Source organism: Gasterosteus aculeatus, chromosome 11 (genome assembly GCF_964276395.1).
Source record: "Gasterosteus aculeatus chromosome 11, fGasAcu3.hap1.1, whole genome shotgun sequence".
In the NCBI taxonomy this organism is placed as follows: Eukaryota; Metazoa; Chordata; class Actinopteri; order Perciformes; family Gasterosteidae; genus Gasterosteus; species Gasterosteus aculeatus.
Window position 1 is genome coordinate 18,088,311 of NC_135699.1, and position 24,611 is coordinate 18,112,921.

The window sequence follows — 24,611 nt, forward strand, 5'->3', positions numbered from 1 at the left end:
AGCACTGAAACACAGATACTCGATACTTTTTTGTCTTTTTTGTCAACTTTGAACACTGACCAAATGTGCTACTGCAGGAATACTCAGGTGTATTTTTACAGTGTAGTATTAGTACATTTTACAGTGTGGTATCAACGCAAGTACTTTTATTGGGGTTTTATGTCCAGCGCCTTGACATTTACTGGAGTAACATTTATCAGTATTTTTGCCTGTAACATTATTTTTATTAATACGTGTTTTTAAAGTGTACTATTAACAGTAGTATTGTACTGTGGTAAGTTTCCAACGCAGGACTTCTAATTGTAATCAATATTTTTATAGGGTTGTATTATTTTTACTTCAATGCTAACTCAGCTAACGTTAGCATTGTTTACAGCGAGCCGAGCAGCGTCGCCCCTCCCCCACCGGCTTTACCAGCTCCTCCTACCGACTAGCTAACCAGCTAGCCGCGGTGAAAGCGGTCTTTACGAGACAGACCACCAGTAAGCCTCCTGGATGAGACATATTGATCCAGGAATCACGACAAGCCGTCTTAATGGGACGTGTGTTGGGCGGATATCACGACGCGATGGCCAGCTAAGCGAGCGGCGCAGAGCTAGCTGTTCGGCTAGCCGGGATAGCAGCTCCGCTACACCCACAACTAACTGTTTATTCGACTCCTTTTCGAAGCTGGTTTCTGTGTCATCATATATTTGATTTAACAGAGGGTTTGTTTGCACGTGTGTCAAATAAATCATCAACGCGGATGCTTTCTTTTTGACATGTAGGTCACTGATCCCGACCAATGATAGTTATGTGGGTCATAGACTGCATGGGGTTAACCTGTTAGCATGAGCAGCTGGTTAGCATGTTAGCTAGTTGGGTTTCTGTCACGTATGACGTCATTTAAAACGTTAAGAATAGCGATATGGTTTAATCACGTCCTTGTATTAGCGACAGTTAGTCGTGTCTCTGAGATTTCCATCGCGCACAACGTCTATTTATTTTCAACTATTTCGGTTCGTCGCTGGACCATCATCGGCTAACCGGGCTAGCCGCTAGCGAAGCTAACAGATTAGCTTTACCAATCAACCAGGTGAGAGCAAACAGTTTAACTAACTAATTATTTTGTTTGTGTTTCTATTGTATATTACATAGTCCACATTTCTGCTGACTTTTTATTTTTGCTGGACTAAAAGTTAGCGTTTGTATTTAAAAATGTTATTGTTTGTGATCATTTTTACTTGTCCAGTGTCCGTTAGCAGCTTTCTGATGTCTTTTCCTCATTATGTCTTATAATCACGTTGGAACCATTATGTCCATGTTGTTAATCCACATATTCTGCAGATACAGCTGCAATTATTCATTTTCTATTTACCAATTCGCCATCAATTGAATATAATCTCATATTCCTCGAGGTAAAACATCAACAAAAACTCAAAATACTCAGTTTATCATTTTAGAGAAGCAGAATATGTTTGCAGATGAATTCTCTGTAGTCTCCATTCTACGAGTCTTGACTTCCTGTGTCCCCTCTCAGGAGTCATCGGGGTCATGTCGGGCGTTCTCCCGCGTTTCCCTGTCGCCTAGGCAACCAGCAGCTCGGTTGTGAGGAAGCGTACCGTTCCCGGGCCCTCGGCGGGGGGAGCGATGGCGTTCCACGGCGGCGGCCGGCAGACCGTCTGCGGGGACTTGTTTCCGGGCTCCGAGTTGGGCCACAAGTATTTCTGCGTGAACTCGTCTTGCGGCGCCCCGTCCACGGGCCTCAGTGCCACGCCGTGCCTAAGCGGACCCACCGCTCCGGCCGGGACGCCCCGCCACCCCGCAGCCATGGGGGGCAGCACCGGGGGGGGAGCGGCGGTGCCTCAGCCCTACAGCAACCCGGCCAGCGAGGTGCCGAGCCCGGCTGAGATGGAGCCCGACCGGCCCATCGGCTACGGGGCCTTTGGGGTCGTCTGGTAAAGAAAGATGAGACTCTCTGATCGATATCAAGCACAAACAATGTTTTCTTCCTTTCATTTAGACCAAAGTCTTTAGTGTGAAAAATGACGCAGCAGATCAGCTCAAACTGAAACCTGCAAAGTAGATCATTCATCTTCTCTACCGATTAACCATTGAGGCATTTCCTCTATGAAAAGGTCAAATGTTCATCTCTGGACGGATTGGTTTATCTGACAATAGTCCAAACGTTCAGTTAATTGTCAAAAGAAACACCGAAAAGCAGCACGTTTGATGTTCGCTGCAGGAAGTGAAACCATGAGAGTTTGGTCTGAACTTCCTGTGATGTCGCGCAGGTCCGTCACGGATCCTCGAGACGGGCGTAAAGTGGCCCTGAAGAAGATGCCCAACGTCTTCCAGAACCTGGTCTCGTGTAAGCGGGTCTTCAGAGAGCTGCGGATGCTCTGCTTCTTCAAACACGACAACGTAATGACGAGCGGCTCGGGGCGCCGGGGGGGCGGGGCAAAGAGATCAAAGAGACCAACCGTTTTCTGTCCCTGCAGGTTTTGTCGGCGTTGGACATTCTGCAGCCGCCACAAATCGACTGCTTTGAGGAAATGTATCCTTTAATTTGTACACAAAGTACAGAACCCATCGAAAGAATCAAACCGTGTTGGTGAAGCGTCTGAAACACCAAACAGTTCATCTGTAGCAGCAGAGAACTCGAACAGGATGACGGTTATGACATCAGTCATGAGGAAGAAAAAACGTTTATTTGAAAACTTATTTTTACAGAAATGAGTAAACACTGAAATCTTTATACCCAACTTTCTTGTCTAAAAGTCTCTACGTGTTATTTATTGGTATTAAACTCTGTGTTCACTGACTTATGGTCACATCAACATTTTTTACAGAATCTGGTTCAAATAAACGGCTTATCAGAAGAGATTTTATTACGACTAGATAGAGTTTAAGGAACGTCAGAAAGCTGTTAATGTGCTAACATCCGGTCTGATGAGCGATGTAGTTTTGGGCTTCAGAGGGTTGAATATGAGCACATAGAGCAGTTTCCACAGTTCCTCTGGTTCTGCGTCACAGCGTCCTTCCAAAGCCCAGTTAATAACAATGATGGAGCTTCCGGTGTTTTCCTGAAGCCGCCCCTCAGCTACGTGATCACGGAGCTGATGCAGAGCGACCTCCACAAAGTGATCGTGTCTCCTCAGCCGCTCACCACCGACCACATCAAGGTCTTCCTCTACCAGATCCTCAGAGGTGAGAAGTCACACGGTTTTAATGATTGAAAGAGACGCGGCGCTGAAATGCAACCATTAACATTCAGTGGAAACGCAGTAATACTTTGTATTAATAGTAATACGCTTGTGTCTCAGGTCTGAAGTACCTTCACTCCGCTGGGATTCTGCACCGAGACATCAAACCTGGAAACCTGCTGGTCAACAGCAACTGTCTGCTGAAGGTGAACTTCTGGAACCACAGAAACACAACTATCATACTACACATATTATACTATACTAATTATTATTTATATATTATACTAATACTACACATATTATAATCATGAATATAATCTATACAGTCATTCTAATTATGGATTTGCGGCCCCGGTCTGTAGATCTGTGACTTCGGCCTGGCGCGTGTGGAGGAGCCCGACCCGACCCGTCACATGACCCAGGAGGTGGTGACCCAGTACTACCGGGCCCCGGAGGTGCTGATGGGCTGCCGGCACTACGGATCGGCCATCGACGTCTGGTCGGTGGGCTGCATCTTCGCAGAGCTGCTGGGCCGCCGCATCCTCTTCCAGGCCCAAAGCCCCATTCAGCAGGTGGGGGGGTTACGCTCAACGTGTATTGTGCATCTTTTATGTTGTTCCTTCTGTGCACGTGACATCCATTGAGTCCCGTCCGTCCTGATAGAGGGATCCTCCTCTCTCACTCAGACCTTTCTCCCCATGGAAGGGTTCTTATTTTTTGGAGTTTTCCCTGTGCAGATTTCACTTTTGGGACTGAGGATGTCTCATGTGTACAGACTGTAAAGCCCACTGAGGCTAATTTTGCGATTTTTTACTATAGAAAATGAATTGAATTAAAACGAGAAGAGAGAAAAGCGTCACGTTTGAGAAGTTAAAGAATATTTGTCATAATTCAATATTGAATCTTAAAACAAGAATCATCCAGCTACGATCAATAGTCTCTACCAGGAGGGAATCTGATTCTTTCCTTGTACTGTTGTTTTATTTGTATTATGTCAATGACTTTATTATTATTTAGAGGAAATTGTTTTATTTTTGTTAGACAAATGAATTAATTCCGATGTCACTTCTTGTCCTCAGCTGGATCTGATCACAGACCTGCTAGGAACGCCCCCCCTGTCGGCCCTGTCGTCGGCCTGTGAGGGGGCCAGAGCTCACATCCTCAGGGGGCCACACAAACCGGTACGGCACCCACGACCACTCCCACAATTCAATGCTTTTTACAGAATCTGGCGTTTTTCAAGGCAATGCGTTCAGGGGCCGTGGGAAAGATGGAACGCTGAGCTGGTACGGGTGGTGTTGGTAACGCTGAGCTGGTACGGGTGGTGTTGGTAACGCTGAGCTGGTACGGGTGGTGGTGTTGGTAACGCTGAGCTGGTACGGGTGGTGGTGTTGGTAACGCTGAGCTGGTACGGGTGGTGGTGTTGGTAACGCTGAGCTGGTACGGGTGGTGGGGTTGGTAACGTTGAGCTGGTACGGGTGGTGGTGTTGGTAACGCTGAGCTGGTACGGGTGGTGGTGTTGGTAACGCTGAGCTGGTACGGGTGGTGGGGTTGGTAACGCTGAGCTGGTACGGGTGGTGGTGTTGGTAACGCTGAGCTGGTACGGGTGGTGGGGTTGGTAACGCTGAGCTGGTACGGGTGGTGGGGTTGGTAACGCTGAGCTGGTACGGGTGGTGGTGTTGGTAACGCTGAGCTGGTACGGGTGGTGGTGTTGGTAACGCTGAGCTGGTACGGGTGGTGTTGGTAACGCTGAGCTGGTACGGGTGGTGGGGTTGGTAACGCTGAGCTGGTACGGGTGGTGGGGTTGGTAACGTTGAGCTGGTACGGGTGTTGGTGTTGGTAACGCTGAGCTGGTACGGGTGGTGGGGTTGGTAACGCTGAGCTGGTACGGGTGGTGGGGTTGGTAACGCTGAGCTGGTACGGGTGGTGGGGTTGGTAACGCTGAGCTGGTACGGGTGGTGGGGTTGGTAACGCTGAGCTGGTACGGGTGGTGGGGTTGGTAACGCTGAGCTGGTACGGGTGGTGTTGTTGGTAACGCTGAGCTGGTACGGGTGGTGTTGTTGGTAACCACCGTCCAGGAGCGTGAGACCGGCGTTGATGAAGTGGCCGTGTGCTTGTGTTCCAGCCCTCGCTGTCGGTGCTCTACATGCTGTCGGACGGGGCCACGCACGAGGCCGTGCACCTGCTCTGCCGCATGCTGGTGTTCGACCCGGTGAGTTCAGGTCCCGCGCGGCCTCACGGACCTGGTTCTGGTCCGAGCCTCTCGTTGTGACCCTTGTCGTCCCTTCCTAGGCCAAGCGGATCTCCGGCAGCGACGCCCTGTCCCACCCCTACCTGGACGAGGGCCGCCTGCGCTACCACACCTGCATGTGCCAGTGCTGCTACTCCGTCCCCAGCGGGCGCGTGTACACCCGCGACTTCGAGCCGGTGGCTGAGCGCCCGTTCAGCCACAGCTACGAGAACAGCCTGCTGTCCGTGTGGCAGGGCAAAGGTGAGGGGCGGCGCCCGCCTCCTTGTTACCATGGACACCGTTGGCTGTGGCTGACTCTGTCTTCCTGTCTCCCAGAGTTGATCCATCGCTTCATCAGCGAGCACCAGCAGGGAAAGCGTGTGCCGCTGTGCATCAACCCCCAGAGCGCCGCCTTCAAGACCTTCATCAGGTGAGCGGAGGCCGAGCAAACCGCTAGCTAGCGTCTTTTGTTAGCTAATAGCATTTAACATAAGTATTGCGTATGATTAACGTAAAGGTGTCCTGACCTGGCAGCTGTTAGCTAACTATCCAGTAAAGCTATTGATAAAAATGATGGTGTAATGTTTTGAGGTGATTTTACGTTGTTAAAGTAGGCGTTAGCTCCTTAGCTATCGAGACAAAATACCGTCAAACACGCTGACGGTACAAATCAAAAATGTTTAACTCACGATAACTTTGTCAGCCAACTGAGCTACGCTAGGGGTAGCCAGCTAGCTAAGTGTAAGCTTAACTGGGGATAGCAAGCTAGCTAACTGTACGCTGAGCTGATGGTAGCCAGCTAGCATAGCTACACAGCATTGGCTCTGGTGCTAGCTAGTACCATTGAACAAGAGTAAATGAGCATTACAGATAATAATGTTATAGAAATGAATATGTTTGTATAATTCTATACCGGGCTCATTGGAGCGCCGTTTGACCGGTGCTGGTTCTTGTGTCCTCAGGTCCACTGCATGGCATTCCTCCAAGGTGTCTAGGAAGGAGGAGAGATGAAGGCTCCTCCTCCTCACCAGGAGAGTTCCAGGAAAAGATTTTGTCGGGGGTGAAAAAGAGTTTAGGTCCTCTTTTTGTTCACCTGCCTCAGAAACACGCGAGCTCCTCGTTTACGTTCATCCTAAAAAACTAAAGCTCCACTGAGCCCAATGCTTGCAGCGGTTTTTTCCGGTGCTGAATTAAGAAATAAATATAGAAATTGCTGCTGAAGTGCTCGAGGGGGAAAAGAAAAGAGGAACTCTGTACTAGATTCGATTTTTATCCATAAATATCATTAGACATTAAGAAAAAACACTTTTAATTGTTTGCTAGGATTGTTGTGTAGTTTATTTTATTCTTTTTTTAAAGTCATTCCAGCAGTGTTTCATATGGTTTAATTTCAACGGTAAAAACAACTGGATCCTGAACACGCAACAGCAGGCTTTTCTCCTTTTATTTCAACTGCATTTGAACACATCGCCAGGTGTAACCTTAATAACACATTAATGACAGATGTAGCAGGTTTTACACCCCCCCCACCCCCCCCCCACACACACCTGGATCAGCATTCCGTTTAACAGCTGAAGAAGGAAACAGGAAGTCCTCCCTTCCACTGTTTTTAGAGCTCATTATTTTATTTTGAAAGTTGTGACAGGAAGCTGTGACCGGTAATCGGGCCATTATCGGTTCAAATAAATATTTACAGAGCCGGGGAATTGCGTTAAATATTTTGGTTTTATATAAATATATAAGCCACAAATCTCTGGATCCATCTCCACTCTGCAATCTGAGAATATTTCATTTAATGTGTAAATTTAATTCTAAATTGTAAAAAGTATTTTTGTTTTGTTTCCCCGTACATTTCCCACTTTAATTACGTAATTACGTAAGTAATAGGGTCCGGCTCTCTGAATATTACCCAAGTGCCCCGGCTTCGTATCTCTTCTTCCCTTTTTTTGTTTTTGTTATCGCAGAGAAACAGGAAGTGACTTTTATTTTGTTACCTCTTAATTTATTGCGTGTTTGTTGTTGACGAGAGTGTGTCTCCATCTGTTAGCTCGACGTGATGTGTGCAACCCCCTCTTCAAACATCAGTCCTCCACGTTCTTCTTCTCTTCCTGGTTCCTTTTTATGTTTATAGTTTTTAGGACGTCCTGCTTAGTTTCCCAACTGTAACAAGTCCACACACAGAAGAATTGAGCATCAGCCAATAATCACAACGATCAGTGGGAGAAGTTTAGAGGAAGTAAAGACGAGGTCTGGAGGAGGAGAAGAAGCTGCTGGAGTTCCACGCAGAAACATTCTTCAGATCATTTAAGTATTCAAAGATGAAGCGGTTCTTCTGGTTGAGATGACGAAGTTCCTTTAACATCTGCAGCAGGTTTACTAGTTCCTGTTCTAACAAATGGACAAAGCAGCAGAGCTTTGGAGCCATCGGAGGTTCTCCTGGCTCCTGTGGAGACCTCAGGCTCCTACGACTGAAGGATCTCCTCCAGGAACCTTTTTTAAAGGTCTGACTTGAACCGCCTCGTCTCTCTTGTAGAGCCCCTGAGAGCTGGAGGAGGAGGAACCTCCCGAGAACTCCTGGTTCACCTCCTGCATCGTGTTTGACCCGTTTCATTTCCTCTCGTACTTGTCCTGAACCTCCTGGTCGGTTCTCTGGGGTTCTCCGCTGCGGTTCCTCTCGGCCCCGTGAGACCTGCTCTCCTCCAGGAGGCCCCCCTGTAGATCTGCATGCGTGTGTTTTGCCCCTATGAGCGTTTTGAGTTTTGATGCTTTGCGGTTGGTTGAAGGGGGAAAAGTACATTGTGGTAAATTTCTTCATTGAATTCATCTTTTAGGAAGTGATTTTTATTAGACGGTTTTAGTTTGTTGTGATTAAAGTCGGATGTTTAAAGATTGTTCTCTGAGATTAGTTTGTTTCCTCGATCCGATTAATTATTCTTATCAAGTTCTCTTATCCTTAAACTCTGAACTAAAACCATGAGCATCTTATTGTGCTTCAATAATTAACTTTATCAGAAGAACTTTATGAAGATGTGGTTCATCGCTACTTGTTTCAACTCCACAAATACGATGAATCCATAATTTGAGGGACTGTTTTGTTCATTATTTCTTGTGTTCCGGGAAGAGACGCTTCAGGTGATCTGAGGTCTGTCTCATTCTGGGGACAGACGGGGGACAGACGGACAGACTGCTAGTCGTGTTTAGAATTGGCCTCGTTTTTCTTCTATGAAAAGAAACTTGATGTTTTTATTATAAATATGAAACTGATGTTTTCTGTCTTTGTTTTAGGAACAAACACGTTTTTGGTTATTTTTGGTTCTTTTTGACATTTGTTCCCTACAAATACTTGAATTTCTTAAACAAATTGCTTAGATTTAAAGTAGTGGATGATGAATAAATAAGTGGACACTGGATAATATTCACAATGTTCACGCGTCCCTTTTTTTGTCTTCGATCAATAAATCCGTCAAATAACTATTAAATTTCTTCAAATCTACAAAGACGGTCTGGATGTACCTGGAGTCCCTCCTCTGACAGGTGACGGCTCCTCCCAGCTGATCCTCCCCCTGAGCTCATCACCCCCCCCCCCCCACACACACACACACACGCTCAGAGGAGCCATGTGGGGCCTCTTCGCTGCCGGCTGCGTCGTCTTCCCCGGACTCTTCGCGCTGTGCAAACACACCCTGAAGCTGTGGACGGGATGCAGAGACGGGGACGCAGCTATGGTGTCCACGCGGTAGGACATCCCCCCCCCCCCCAACACACACACACACACACACACACTTAACACACTGCAGTGATTCCTGGAAGACTGAAGCAAACGTTTATATTCACATCCTGTACTGCTGTTAAAGTACTAATACCACACTGAGCGGATACTCTGTTAAAGTACTAATACCACACTGAGCGGATACTCTGTTAAAGTACTAATACCACACTGAGCGGATACTCTGTTAAAGTACTAATACCACACTGAGCGGATACTCTGTTAAAGTACTAATACCACACTGAGCGGATACTCTGTTAGAGTACTAATACCACACTGAGCGGATACTCTGTTAGAGTACTAATCCCACACTGAGCGGATACTCTGTTAAAGTACTAATACCACACTGAGCGGATACTCTGTTAAAGTACTAATACCACACTGAGCGGATACTCTGTTAGAGTACTAATACCACACTGAGCGGATACTCTGTTAGAGTACTAATACCACACTGAGCGGATACTCTGTTAAAGTACTAATCCCACACTGAGCGGATACTCTGTTAGAGTACTAATACCACACTGAGGTGATGAAGAACCCCTTGTTTCTGTCTCTTCAGCGTCGTGTCGTCCCTCCAGGCCGTCATGGCGTCCTCAGCTGGATGTGTGATCGTCTCGTCCTGCCGGGACGTCTTGGAGGACAGGTGAGACTTTTTACTCCAAGGCCCCACATGTGGATTCATCCGCAGCTGGAAATAGTCCCAAAACAAACGCTGCACTGCTCCGTGTGATGTATTATGGATCAGGACGACGTGTTCATGGTCCTCAGAGGATGAACCTTCTGGCTCCAGGGAACCGCTGTCCTCTCCGGTAGCTCCAACATTAAAATTATTAGTAAAAATAATTATACAAATCAATAATGGGCATAAAACATGGCAAGGGAAATATATATAGAACTTAATATCATTAAAACCTTTAAAATATAAGAGTTGAATACTAAACGGGTTTTTACTGTTTATAGTAAAACCCATTAAGAAGAAAACGAATGTGTGAACAAACCTCAACCTGAACAAATTAGCCACCAATTAACAGTCACAGCTATTTACGGCTGTAAGTCGCTGACAGAATAATCCTGCTCGCTGAGGACGGCGGGACGGAGGAATAAAGGAGCCGCTCTCCTTTATTTCCCAGTCAAAGTGGAGGTGCGTCCAGGCTGCATTTGTTTATCAAATCCCACAACGCATTCGTGCCACAATGCATTCTGGGAGAGGCTGCTGCTTCACAGAATGTTTAAGGTCAGCTGATACTTGTCCGGATACAAATCCGTTTCAGTCCAGGTGGAGATCCGTCAGAACGTCTTATACTGTTAAACAATATATTATAGATGGAGCTCCGGAGGGAGGAGGAGAGCTCAGCGCCTCCTCCTCCCCCTCCCCTCCCCTAGCACTATGGTGCTGGACCCGCTGGAGGGGAGGGAGGCCCAGGAGAACCTGGACTGAGGGTGTCCCCTGTGAGCCTGCAGGAGAACGAGCCACTACCACTTCAGTCCACAGGGGGCGACACGACCACCACACGAAAGACCTCTGGAGCGACTAAACAGCCGTAACGCTTCAGTTCAAACAGGAAGTGATTCAAGTATCTGAGATCCGTCGACCACCAGAGCTGATCAATCATGTCATGTCATCTGTTTCCTGCTCAGACATTGGCTGACCGACGCTTACATCCTGTTTGCCACGCCCTACTTCGCTTACGACATCTACGCCATGTTCCTGTGCTACTGGCACAGGTTGCAGGTCAAAGGTCACGAGGAGGGGCAGGCGGGGGGCGTGGTCGGGTCAAAGCGAGCCGCCGTGGCAGGTTACCTGCGCAGGGAGAAGCTCATGGTGCTGCACCACGTCTTCATGGTGGCCTTCTGCTTCCCTGTATCACTGGTAACTATGGCAACACCTGACCTTTGCCCTCGCGCCAGGGTCAGCACGGCGCTAGGTGGATCCTCAGCATATTGTTTGTATTCTAACGTCTGACGTGTAGTACCGCCACAGTGGATCAGCCTCATTATTAATATCTTGTTAAATGTATTGATTCTGCAATAATTGCTGTGATTATATTCTGTATTATTATCTCTGTCTGTTGGGATTAATATTCATATTTGATTATTAAAATGAGTAATATTCTTATTATTAAGTATCGTGTCGTTCATCACGTATAATGCAGTGTAGAATAATAAAGGGTGTGTGTGTGCAGCTGTGGAGGGGGGGCCGAGGGGACTACTTCCAGGGTGTCCTCTTCCTGACTGAGCTCAGCACTCCATGTGTCTGTCTGACCAAAGTTCTCATTCAGGTGAGACGTGATTTCCACTGAAGATCAATGAAATCCACATTTATAGTTCCACTCACTGCGTCTCGTCCTCCTTCTGTGTTCAGTTTAAGAAGCAACACACTCTGCTGCACAAAGTCAACGGCGTCCTGATGCTGCTGCTCTTCTTCTTCTGCCGCGTGCTGCTCCTCCCGTACCTGTACTACTCCTACAGCCGGTACCAGTATTTATACACCTGGTATTAGTACCTGTACTACTCCTACAGCCGGTACCAGTATTTATACACCTGGTATTAGTACCTGTACTACTCCTACAGCCGGTACCAGTATTTATACACCTGGTATTAGTACCTGTGCTACTCCTACAGCCGGTACCAGTATTTATACACCTGGTATTAGTACCTGTGCTACTCCTACAGCCGGTACCAGTATTTATACACCTGGTATTAGTACCTGTACTACTCCTACAGCCGGTACCAGTATTTATACACCTGGTATTAGTACCTGTGCTACTCCTACAGCCGGTACCAGTATTTATACACCTGGTATTAGTACCTGTACTACTCCTACAGCCGGTACCAGTATTTATACACCTGGTATTAGTACCTGTGCTACTCCTACAGCCGGTACCAGTATTTATACACCTGGTATTAGTACCTGTGCTACTCCTACAGCCGGTACCAGTATTTATACACCTGGTATTAGTACCTGTGCTACTCCTACAGCCGGTACCAGTATTTATACACCTGGTATTAGTACCTGTGCTACTCCTACAGCCGGTACCAGTATTTATACACCTGGTATTAGTACCTGTACTACTCCTACAGCCGGTACCAGTATTTATACACCTGGTATTAGTACCTGTACTACTCCTACAGCCGGTACCAGTATTTATACACCTGGTATTAGTACCTGTACTACTCCTACAGCCGGTACCAGAATTTATACACCTGGTATTAGTACCTGTGCTACTCCTACAGCCGGTACCAGTATTTATACACCTGGTATTAGTACCTGTACTACTCCTACAGCCGGTACCAGTATTTATACACCTGGTATTAGTACCTGTACTACTCCTACAGCCGGTACCAGTATTTATACACCTGGTATTAGTACCTGTACTACTCCTACAGCCGGTACCAGTATTTATACACCTGGTATTAGTACCTGTACTACTCCTACAGCCGGTACCAGTATTTATACACCTGGTATTAGTACCTGTACTACTCCTACAGCCGGTACCAGTATTTATACACCTGGTATTAGTACCTGTACTACTCCTACAGCCGGTACCAGTATTTATACACCTGGTATTAGTACCTGTACTACTCCTACAGCCGGTACCAGTATTCATACACGTGGTATTAGTACCTGTACTTCTTATTATAGTAGGTATTATAGTAGAAGTACCTTTACTGTAATAAAGTACTTGCACAGTGGTATTAGTACTTGTCTCCATGTGTCAGCTTTGCTCTCTCAATGTTTTCATGTTGTTTGGAAAGGAGGAAAAAGCAAAGCGCCGTGACCCTCTGTTGTTGTTGTTGTTGTTGTCGTCGTCTCCACAGCTACGCCTCTGTCCCGCTGCACCTGGTGCCCTTGCTGGCCCCGTGGCAGTGTAACCTGGGGGCCGCTCTGCTGTGGCCCCTGCAGCTCTACTGGTTCACGCTCATCTGCACGGGAGTCCTCCGCGGGCAGAGGACGGCGGCTCGCTGCCCGACGGACGGCGGCGGGTCTGGAACTTGAGGACCTGAGGAGACCTGAGGAGACCTGAGGGGAAAACCAGGAGTGAGAATATAAAGCAGCGTGTAGCCAGTGAGAGTATAAATGTTGAGGTATGAACTCAAGAGAGCAGGTCTCTCTCGGTCATTTTTTCAAATATTTGTATTTGTCCAGGTAAATAACAATATCTAAAAATAACTGTGCAGTAGAATTAACGTTTAATTATTGAAGTGTAAATAAACCTTTTTAAAATGCAACTTTAAATGCAGCGTTGTTGTTTTTTGTCTGTTTTGCTGTCTTTCATTTTTAGCATTTGGGTATAGTATCCTTTTGAGTTGAAAAAACAGTGGTAGTGGAATGCGACTGAATATATTTACTAAAAGTACAATCTGAGATTTCTCCTCCTACGTAATTTGACAGATAAGTCAAACGTTTGGACACGCTTTCTCAATCGAGAAACTTTTGACCTTAGTAGGAATTAAAAGTAAAGCATTTATTGCTGAGTGTATCAGAGTACTTAAATACTGTGATATTAGTACTCCTTTTCAGAGTGTTTTAATTATGTGTTGTATTTGCACGGTGTAGTACGTTGATTCATGAATCTGTTTACAAACGGGTGATAACTACTCCTTCCCGGTTTCCTCTGTCTTCCGGTTTACCGTCAGTTGCTTTGATTCGGGGAAACGAGTCATCCGTTAAGACCGAGCGGCTCTTTCTCTCTCCTTCCTTTTTGAACCGCAGCTGTCAGCCAGCGACCCACCAGCGAAGTATCGCGAGAGTTCGAGGCAGCGAGCGAGAAGAACGGGCTCCAGGCAAGGCAAATAGCAATATTCCTATTTAGCAACAACAACGACCCTTTTTTGCGAAAAATGATAATTCTGTTCCGCACACTGAAAGAATGACGAAACGTGCGCCAGGTTTCCCCGCGCGGTAACGGACGAAAACACCGGACTGTGATATGCAGGTAGCGAAAATACACGCAACACTGGCGGTGGAGCAGTATTGATAGCTAGCTAGCTTGCTGGTTTATTAATAGCTAACTCTGGCTGGCTAACGGGTAGCTTAGCTGGCGAAGAATCTTTGGCAATCGCTTGCTTGTCGGATTATTCGGTGTGTGGCGACAGGTTACAGGAGGCGTCACAACATGATGGTGTACACCTGGAATCACCGCCACGGCGCAGAGGTTCTAAGCAGGTGGAGGCGAGCGAGCCGCCGTTAGTTAGCTATTGTTAGCTTAGTTAGCCGACGTTACGCGTCTTTTAAAGAGAGCTGAATGAGCAGGACTCACGCGCTGCTAGTTCGTGTTAGCAAGCTAACGAGTGAGAATGTGATTATTAGGGCTAAATGCTAGTAGTTAGCGAGCATTAATCTGCCCGGGGCGAGGTGGAAGCGGTATGCAACTGGGTTACTGCAGTACAAGTCCTATTAGAACACTGTCATCAGTCAAACATGATGTAAATATAGGATTACAAGTCAGTTACAACATATGTAAGTTATAAGATATATCAATCATCCCCAACAAATACATTAACATGATTACGTATATACCATTAGTACGTAAACATACTGACATATTAGTTACATTACTACTAATACATTAACATTAACTAATCAGTAGTTAATTAATAGTACGAATACATTAACATATTATTACACTGGTACATGAACATATATTAAATATGAATAGTAATCAACAACAACAAAATTAAACAGTATTGTCATAAACATTTATATTGATTATATTATGCATGTATTATAATTAATGTGAAGTGAAACGTACAGCTGTGGATACAAACCCTTTTTGTAATGTAAATAAAATGAATGCAGGTATATTATGTAAGTGAATCCGTGGTGAAGCTTTTTAAGAGAAACTTTTTTTCACTGGATTTTGGTCCCATGAAGTTTGATTGGCTGGATAAACTGTTGCCGTCTTCCTGTTGTATAATAATGTCCTGAAGTCCTGTTGTTATCTCTTACATGGGAACCTTTGGTTGATTTGTTCCTTTGTTGTTGTTTGTTTTACAGGATGTGGCCACGTCCCTCTGGATGTCCGACACTCGGTGAAGACGGAACAGACCTTGTGAATCTCAAACCCCGTCCCACTGTGGAAGAGTTTCAGAAATCACCAAATAATGTAGCCCTGTGACGCCCCCCCACTCTCCCCATTCTCCGGGTTCGGTGCATTTCAAGTGTCCGCTGTCGATGGGGCCGAGCGCACGCTTCACTTCGTACCCGTATGTCAATTGTTAGACTGATGTGCTGTGTTGGCCCCCCCTCTCCCCCTCCCTCCCTCCCAGCTGTCATCTGTTTGAAGTGATCTGATCCACCAATCGAGTCCCTCGGGATGAACGGCTCTCTCTTGACCCCGCCCAGCCCACGAGCGGCCAGCTCCTCTCCCTTGCCCCCCTCCCCGTCCCCGTCCCCGCCCTCTCCCTCCATGCTGCCCCTGTCCCCCCGCCCCCCGCCACTACCCCCTCTAATGAGTCCCCCCCTGCAGGCCCACCCGTCCTCCCTCTCCGACACCCCCACGCCGTCCCCCTCGCCCTGCTTGAGCTGGACCGAGTTTTGCGAGCTCCACGCCCGCGTGGCCGCCGGAGACTTTGCGCGCCACTTCCGGGCCTTCCTCCTGGAGAACCCCCACTACTCCCCCGACTCGGCCGTCGCCTTCTGCCGCCGCTTCACTGACCGCTTCGTCCGTCACTTCCAGAGCGAGCTGGAGGGGGCGCTGCCGGCCAGCTGCGCCTCCGGCGGGGACGACATGGCAAGCTGGGCTCCCCAGCCGGACGCCACCTCCCTGGAAGAGGAGGCGGTCTTGCCGTTGCTGGCGTCTGGAGGCGCCGTCCTCTCGTGCCCCCAGACCGCTGCTGCTCGGGCGCCATTAAAACTGGCGCCCACGCGGTTGGTGTTGGAGAACCGCTGCGGGGACAGTTTTCAGGACTCCTACGCCCACGGCCAAGTCCTGCCCCCGTCCTCTTCCTCGTCGTGTTGCTCCTCGGTGGGGGGGAACAACGGAAGGCGCGAGGAGAGGAGCGCCGCGGTCACCGCCGGCAACGGTGAAGCGCCAGTGGAGGAGGAGGAGGACAGCTGGTTGGGCGTGGCGTCCGTCGGCGAGGACCCCGAGCAGGAACAGGAGTTTGCCGAGGTTGATGACCCTGCCTACACCTCCCAGATTCCTCACTCCTCCTCCTCCCCCCCCCCGGACGCCAAGGGCAACGGGACGCCCAACTCCTCCAAGAACAAGCTGAAGAAGCGCTTCTCCCTGCGCAGCGTGGGGCGCAGCGTGCGCGGCAGCGTGCGCGGCATCCTGCACTGGCGCAGCTCATCCAGCGACTCCGGCCAGAGCCCGCTGCCCTCAAGCTACAGCTACACTATGGGCGTGCAGGACGCCGCCATGGTCTCCGCCCCCAAGAGAAACTCTGCCACGCAGCCCCCCACGCCCACTTCCTCCTCCATGCCCGTCTCCCTGTCCATGCCCCTCTCCCTGCCGCACTCCTCCTCCTCCTCGCTGCCGCCCTCGTCCTCCAGCAGCGCCACCTCCCTCTCCCTCTCGGAGGCCGCCCGGGACCGCCGGCGGAGCAACGGCGAGGGCGGCGAGAAGGAGAAGTGGAGCCACCGACTGGAGAAGCTCCGGCTGTCTCGATCCCCCCCCCCTGCTCTCACCCCGACCGCTGGCGGGCCTCATTCCTCCACGCTGCCGCCCAGCAGTGCCGCCGCCTGCGTTGCGGGACCCCTGAGGAAGGTGGGCCGGCTGGTGAGGGAGGGGGGGGTGAGCGTCAGCTCGTCCACCGACGAGTTCACGGGAAGCCACGGCTTCTCCGGCTTCTCCTTCGGGCTCCTGCACCACGGGGCGGACAGCAACAGCAGCACCTCCTCGGCGGGGCTGGGCGGGCCGGTGCAGCCGCTGGCCGGCGGGGGGAGCGTCCCCTGGAGGGGGGGGCGCTGGCACAAGTGTCGCCTGGTCCTCAAGGAGAGAGACCGGGAGGGGGGAGAGAGAGGGGAGGAGTACTACCTGGAGTTCTTCATTCCACCCAAAGTAAGTGAAGCTGAACCGGAGACGTGTTTAAACAGCTGCTTCATGCGATAAAAGCTCCTCTTCATGGGAAACAATCACGTCTTTAGTGCAGAATAACAATCATTTAAAAATGGATGGACACAAGCTGGATGGCTTTTTATAAATCCACAATATTTTGGAAAACTATGAATAAGCCGACATTTGGTGCCACAAATCTCAAATAATAATGGAGTCTCTACGTGCTTTAAATATTAAACTGATTACACTGTTCGCTCACAGGTTCTCTGATTTCTGGTCACATGACCGAGGGTGTCAGATGGCTCCATGATGTCATAGTTTCACTGAGGCGCTCCCAACTCAATGTTTAAGGAACCTGATTAAAGCAAATCAATCAGAGATTAATAAAGAATAAAATGCTGTGTGAAACGTCATCGTTGTCTGTGAGACGCTTGTTTATCATTTCCATATTCTGGATGATTTTATGAACAGAAAGTGACTTGATACACATGTATATCTTTTTTCTTTATCTTTTGCTTTAAAGCTCTAACCTGCTGTCAGAGGGGACTTAAAAACAGTCCTTTGTCATTTTAATATTACATAATATAATTCTATAAACATCATGAACAATGTATTTAATTTGTGGAGGAAAATGTGCTTCAATATAATGAATCTGTGTTGTTTCTGTAGTGAGGAAGCAGCAGAAGGACTCGCGTTGACCTCGTGCTCGTTTATTATCGTTTTAGTTTTGTGTTTTGTTTCATTTCTTTTCATTCCAGTCGACGGTTTGAATTTTTAGTAAATTAGTTTGACATTCCAGCTTTCAGCTCGGTGGTGATCGCCGAAAAGAGACGGTGAATCCCACGTTTGATCGGTTTGATCAGTTTAGGGGAAATACGATCTTTCGCAACCGGACAATTCAGGTGGACGTCATGAGCGATGTGAATGAATGATGTCAGAGACCCGATGCTGTTTACGTGCACGTACGGGACTATTTTCCTCTAGAATACTGAAATGAAATACTGCAACTATTTCATTACTATTCATAATTTAGCTGGTAACCGTATTATGAAAGAGGTACGTGAGGCTTTATCTTCAATGTAACAGTTGGAGTCCAGCCTCTCGCACCTTATTGTTTGTTTATTTATTTACTGATGTGGCGTTTTCTCTCCTCCAGTCGTCGAAGCCTCGGCTGACCGTCCCCTGCTGCTCCATGGTGGACGTGAGGAGCACCACGGCGCAGGAGGTCCCCGACAAGGAGAACACCTTCCTAATGCAGGTAACTGCTGCTCCTCCCCTCCCCTCCTGCAGGCTCCTCCTCTCCTCCTGCTGCTTCTCCTCTCCCGCCTCCTGCTGCTGCTCCTCCCCTCCCCTCCTGCTGCTCCTCCTCCCCTCCTGCTGCTCCTCCCCTCCCCTCCTGCTGCTGCTCCTCCCCTCCCCTCCTGCTGCTCCTCCTCCCCTCCTGCTGCTCCTTCCCTCCCGCCTCCTGCTGCTGCTCCTCCCCTCCTGCTGCTCCTCCCCTCCCCTCCTGCTGCTGCTCCTCCCCTCCCCTCCTGCAGGCTCCTCCTCTCCTCCTGCTGCTCCTTCCCTCCCGCCTCCTGCTGCTGCTCCTCCCCTCCCCTCCTGCAGGCTCCTCCTCTCCTCCTGCTGCTTCTCCTCTCCCGCCTCCTGCTGCTGCTCCTCCCCTCCCCTCCTGCTGCTCCTCCTCCCCTCCTGCTGCTCCTCCCCTCCCCTCCTGCTGCTCCTCCTCCCCTCTCCCCTCCCGTTCTATTCTGGTGAAGCTGATTATGGATCATTATCTGTATCAATACAACCGTTAAAAGTCTGTCGTATAAACATCAAATATATTAACGTACCTCATTATGAAACATAATTAAACACCCCGTGACTCTCAACCAATCAGAACGCTGGATTTCATCTACCTGTATTATAAAGTACAATGACCGAAGTTAAAGACCTTCAAAAAGTACCTGTGAGTACTTCAACGTCACCAAATACCTCCGAGAACTGAAAGAACTGACGGTTCCCCCCCCCCCCCCCCCCAGCTGGAGGGCACGGCTCAGTACGTCATCGAGACTCGCGACGCCGTTCAGATGAGAGCCTGGCTGAGCGACATCCGGAACGGCATCTGTCTCAGGTGATCAGCGAGGGAACCAACTCTCTGTGTGTGTGTGTGTGTGTGTGTGTGTGTGTGTGTGTGTGTGTGTGTGTGTGTGTGTGTGTGTGTGTGTGTGTGTGTGTGTGTGTGTGTGTGTGTGTGTGTGTGTGTGTGTGTGTGTGTGTGTGTGTGTGTGTGTGTGTGTGTGCGTGCGTGCGTGCGTGCGTGCGTGCGTGCGAGAGGCCTCCTGGACTAACTAACTCCCCCCCCCAGTGAACAGGAGGACGCTGAAGGAGTCTCCATGGGGCCGCTGGACATCAGCGGGACGCCAGATATTGTTGACCGTCTCTCACAAGGTAAAACTAGGATTTCCCTGTTGAGTTCTCATTGCCAGGTGTTTGGCCGTGTGCCGTACTTCTACACAGCCTGTGTACTTCTACACAGCCTGTGTACTAGTACACAGAGTTGGACTCGCCGTAACGTTTCACCTCGTCCACCTCCTGTTGTTGTTGTTGTTGCAGTGTGTTACGGAGGCTCCTCCCCTCTGATGGATCCCCTCCCACCGGAGCTGCCACCTCGAGCGCCTCTCGACGAACCAGACGGCCGGATCCTCGGTGGAGGCGGAGCCGGCCTTGGGACGCCTTTTGCTGAGACGCCAGACGCCACGGGTGATTATTGATTGATTACAGCAGCTGGTCTACAAGCATTCAGTCAAACATTATCAAATATATGTATTTTTACTGTGTTTCTGTAATTTAGTGATTTTCTTCTTTCATGAAAAATTCAAGATAAATGAAATATTGTATTTCTATCATTATGTTTAATGCTGTATAATAATATGCTAAGAGCTCATTTTAGGAAGTTAAACAGATCATTATTCATCTCCAATATCAATTTAATATGAATGTGAAAACATCTGGATACGTTCAGGTTCATTCTATAGACACTTGAACACATCAGGATAACGTTCAATGTTCTCCTGTTCACTGAGCAGAGCCTGAAGGCATCATACTGTAACTGACGTGAGCTGTTGGTCAGCCGGTAGCGGTCAGCTGTTGACTGATTAATGACTTCACGTGATCAGACACTAGACGCTTATACCGTGATGAACAAGCTCCACGTTCCATCTCTGAAGTACCAACACGTGCTGATGGTCTTCATCCAGGCTCCTTCCTGTTCTTGGATGTGGCCCCCGCCGAGGCGGTGGAACACCCGCTCAGCGAGTGCCAGTGGTTCCACGGCACTCTGTCCCGTCTCAAAGCCGCCCAGCTGGTGTTGGCCGGCGGCCCGGCGAGCCACGGCGTCTTCCTGGTTCGCCAGAGCGAGACGCGACGCGGAGAATACGTCCTCACCTTCAACTTCCAGGGAAAGGCCAAGGTGAACACGCAAAGAAAGAAGCATGTCCAGTTTAGTTCAGGGGACAACCCACGTGAAGTCAAAGCTTTAATAGAGCTGCATCCTCTGTAGTGACCAGCAGGGGGCGACTCCTCTGCTCCCATAGACGTCTATGAGGAAATGACTTTTTTACTCTTGATTTATTCCCTCAGTAAACATGAGTTTATGGTCTCAATCTCTAGTTTCAAGTCTTCAATACAGCATGATGTTGATTTAGTGCCTTGACTACACTAACAAACTGTAGCACTTAAATTGTACTTTTAATGGTTCTTATCTACAGCAAGTTGTAAATCGGCTTATTTATTGAAATTGCACTTTCTTGTTTCTTGTTCTTCTGAGTTTGTGTCCTCGTGGTTGAAATGCACCTAGTGAAAGTCGCTTTGGACAAAAGCTCAATGACATGTAATGTAGTAAATGGTGGTCCATTTAGAGTCAAGCGGACCATGAAGCGGGGGATGCTTTAGCGCGGGAGCTAATCAGAAGGAGTCACGAACTATTCTTGTGTTTCCCTGCAGCACTTGCGTCTGTCCCTGAACGAGGACGGCCAGTGCCGAGTGCAGCACCTCTGGTTCCAGTCCATCTTCGACATGTTGGAGCACTTCCGGGTGCACCCGATCCCCCTGGAGTCCGGCGGCGCCTCCGACGTCACGCTCATCAGCTTCGTGGGCGCCACCGCGGTCCGGCAGCCAGGTACGCCAAAGACACCGGAGCAGACGGACGGGGACCATAAAGCAGGGGAGGCTTTAGGGCGGGGTTACACGCTGATTGACAGGTCTCTAAAGGAGCATGTGATGAAAGTGCAAACGTTCCGCTGCAGCGTCCTCTCGCCGCCTGCTGCTGTGCTGACCTCTGACCTCTGTTGTTTTCTGTCGTATCCGTTGGCTCGTCCCTTGCAGGCCGGGACAGGGCAGGCAGTCGGCCCACAGTCTGTGATGTCATCACCCCGCGCCATCCCGACTCTCCATCAACCCCCATCTCTGACTGTGTGTAAGTGAGACCGGACTCAGTGAGAGACATTTGTGTGTGTGTGTGTGTGTGTGTGTGTGTCCTTGAAGTGGACCGTCTCCATGACTACCACTGACTCCATGGCCACAGACTTTATTCCACCTAACTGTCGACTCACTCTCTTCTCCTCACTTCACTCCTTCACTACACTTTGCCCTCCTTTATTTACACCCCGCTTCCCCCTTTCTTCATGTTTCTGGTCCCTGCAGACTTGACCAGCAGACCCCGTAGCCCCCCTCAGCCTCCGCCCCCCCCGCTGCCACCGTGCCGGCCACCGCCCCCCACGCCTCCCCAGGAGCAAGAGGACGAGGCGGCGGGAGGCGCGACAGAGGCAACCACGTCGGTGACCGTGACGGTGACAGGAGGTGGAGGAGGAGGTGGAGCAGGTGGTGGTAGTAGTAGTGGAGGGGGTGAAGAAGACTGGGAGGAGAGAGACAGGGACACGCCTCTCCAACAACTAGAAGCTGTGGAGGGAGAAGAGCGGGAGGGAGCGAGGGCGCCACGAGCCATCGACAACCAGTACTCCTTCTTCTGACGCGAGAGAGAGAGCAACACTAACTAGCGGTACTTTTCTTTGTGTTCTTTTAGTCCGATAAGCTTTTTATTTTTTTGTTGACTCAGCGAGCTTGTTGTTGAGCTCGAGCGGGTTGAAGCCCGCAGACCCGATAGCTCAACCACCTTCTATCCACAGAACTACGGAGGCCCAGATACAAAACAAAAATATATTTCTTCCTTGTGTTTGTGACGTAAAAATAGAAACAAAATGATTTAGTTGCTAATAAAATGTCTCGCTTACAACATCAGAAGAACCAAACTGCTGTTATTATCTTTCACCAAAATCATTTCAACTGCTCTGAAGTCACTTTAAACCGTCAAAATGGACACAAACTACATCGGTTATTTTAATAAAAACACAATGAAAATGACGGAACTTAAACATTGCATTTTTGTAGTCCTTATTATATTTAATGGTGTACACTAATGATCTCGTGTTAGGAAATGAATAATTCAACTCTAATATCTATTTTCTATTCATGTGAAAACGCTACACAAATTATACCTGAACATTACGACGGTTTGTATAATCCTATTCCCTGAGCAGAGCCTGAAGGCATCGCAATGTAACTGAAGGGAACCTTCGTTCGTTAGCCGCTAGCGGTGCTGCTAATGCTGCTAATGCTGCTAGCTCTCCTGCTGCTGAGCTACACACTGATTGGAATATTTACATCTTGTCTTTACAGTGTTTCTTAATTTAAAGTTTTACAACATGCTATTTTTTATTGTCAGACATTTGCTGGTTTGTGCTTTAAAAATGTGTTTTCTGCTTTTCTACATTTCTTTTCACAGTAAATTTGATATTTTAAAATATTTTTTGCATACGTTTTTTCTTTCTTAATTTTCTGCCATTTTAATGTTAAAAGAAGGAACTGAAATAAAAACAAAATACAACATTAGGTACAAATAAGAGCTAATGTAGCGAACTTAGCTGAGTAACCAATAAAATGTTGTTCGATAAGTGACATTGGGGATCAGAAGAAAGGCGTTATTTATTACCTCCTGTCCGCATATTGATCTCACTGATCAGCTATAAAACTCCACACCTCTTGTTCTAAAAAACACTAAACTAGACTGTTTTCTTCTATATTGGTTTAAAATAACACGTTCTGCCTCCTGTGGCTGAAATGAGTGTTACAACAACAATGCAAAGCAAAAAGGCAGAAACTAAATCACCCTGAAATTGATCCTGGTGAAAGATTTCCATCTGTTCTTAAGTCACAAACGCAGGCGAGAACACTTCTATTTGTACTCTCCGGGCTTCCGTAGTTCTGTGACCGGAAAACCCAAAACGACACGACAGCAGAATCCGTTTAGGAGATCATACTGATAATGTACGTGGCACAATTCTAACATGTTCTTTTCTTTGTTTTACCTTATTGTATATTTGATATCTTGAGACCTAAAAGCATTTCAAGGGTACGTAAGATGAACCTTTATTGATCCTCAGCATAAGTACAAACGCACCATTTGTACTGAAAGAAAACAGGTCAAATAAACACTATAAAGAGGTACTCGAATCCAAATATGTGTACACGTCCTTATTATCTTCATAAGATCCTCAGAGGACACAAAGCGGCGTTAAATCCACCGTTTTCTTAATGGCGTCTGCCCCCCCCCCCCCCCACACACACACTACAGAGAAATGAGTAATACCAATAACAATAATTGTTGATGGAAATAACACCAACGACCAGTCAGGATAATAGTGATTCTATTTGGTTTTTTATTTGCGCGTATGCTTCCTCCACGTGAAACTGGTTCCGACTCCATTTTGTAATTGATGTATTTGTGCCTCTTTTTTTCACTTTGGGATAAGAAGGAAAAAAATCGATATAAGATTTGCCATGATGCTCAGTTGCCACGGCGACCGTTGCCCTCGCTCTCTCCCACGCTGGTCCCGCCCCTCGTCGCCCTCTGACCACGAGGGGAAAGGAAAGAAGAAGAACTGCTTTTTCTACTTGTGCCTTTTCTGCGTCGTCACCATCGTCTCATCACTCAGTTCAGAGCCCCCCCCCGTTCTACCGCTCTTTTCTTTGCTCATGTATTTGTCTATATGCCCCCCTCCCCCCCCCCCCCCCACACACACACACACACATCATTTTGTTCAGTATCCTTGTGTCAGAACTCTTTGTGCCTTTCTCTGTCTCTTTTCTCTCTTTGCTACGACTATTTCTTTGTTGGGGGGTCGGGGGTCCGGGGGGGGCATTGTTGTGCGTCCGCCCTCGTGTGGTTAGTTTCAGGTACTATATTGAATTTAATGATATAATATAAATATAGTGAAACATAAATGTTGTGTGGTCTTTCTTCTTCTCTGATAGATCTGGTAAAGGATATTAATTAGTTATAATCATTACTGTAACGACAATAATTGAGACGCCAATGTTTTTAACAT

At 48.2% G+C, this 24,611-nt stretch overlaps 3 protein-coding genes across 5 annotated transcripts; all 3 read left to right on the forward strand.

The window, feature by feature from the left end:
* The first annotated feature begins 125 nt into the window (after positions 1–125).
* Positions 126–8,834, forward strand: nlk1 (nemo-like kinase, type 1). The gene is made up of 12 exons (XM_040191074.2): positions 126–1,075; positions 1,520–1,937; positions 2,274–2,403; positions 2,481–2,536; positions 3,083–3,189; positions 3,306–3,391; positions 3,548–3,757; positions 4,265–4,366; positions 5,311–5,397; positions 5,478–5,676; positions 5,752–5,845; positions 6,378–8,834. The coding sequence occupies exons 2-12, from the start codon at positions 1,630–1,632 to the stop codon at positions 6,424–6,426; spliced, it is 1,428 nt and encodes a 475-aa protein (XP_040047008.2). The 5' UTR covers positions 126–1,075; positions 1,520–1,629; the 3' UTR covers positions 6,427–8,834.
* Positions 8,835–8,973: 139 nt separating this feature from the next.
* tlcd3ba (TLC domain containing 3Ba) lies at positions 8,974–13,407 on the forward strand. The gene is made up of 6 exons (XM_078084249.1): positions 8,974–9,151; positions 9,741–9,824; positions 10,820–11,051; positions 11,365–11,460; positions 11,544–11,653; positions 13,001–13,407. The coding sequence occupies exons 1-6, from the start codon at positions 9,033–9,035 to the stop codon at positions 13,176–13,178; spliced, it is 819 nt and encodes a 272-aa protein (XP_077940375.1). The 5' UTR covers positions 8,974–9,032; the 3' UTR covers positions 13,179–13,407.
* Positions 13,408–13,722: 315 nt separating this feature from the next.
* sh2b1 (SH2B adaptor protein 1) lies at positions 13,723–24,507 on the forward strand. 3 transcript variants are annotated; one of them, XM_078084266.1, is made up of 10 exons: positions 13,723–14,118; positions 15,180–17,187; positions 18,341–18,442; positions 19,209–19,300; positions 19,535–19,617; positions 19,783–19,929; positions 20,427–20,638; positions 21,172–21,346; positions 21,553–21,643; positions 21,871–24,507. In XM_078084266.1, exons 2-10 carry the CDS (start codon positions 15,499–15,501, stop codon positions 21,890–21,892), a joined length of 2,613 nt encoding a protein of 870 aa, XP_077940392.1. In that variant the 5' UTR covers positions 13,723–14,118; positions 15,180–15,498; the 3' UTR covers positions 21,893–24,507. The 3 variants fall into 3 exon arrangements, with proteins under 3 accessions (XP_077940392.1, XP_077940394.1, XP_077940393.1); XM_078084268.1 differs by having other exon boundaries at positions 13,723–13,966; XM_078084267.1 differs by having other exon boundaries at positions 13,917–14,348.
* Positions 24,508–24,611: the final 104 nt, after the last annotated feature.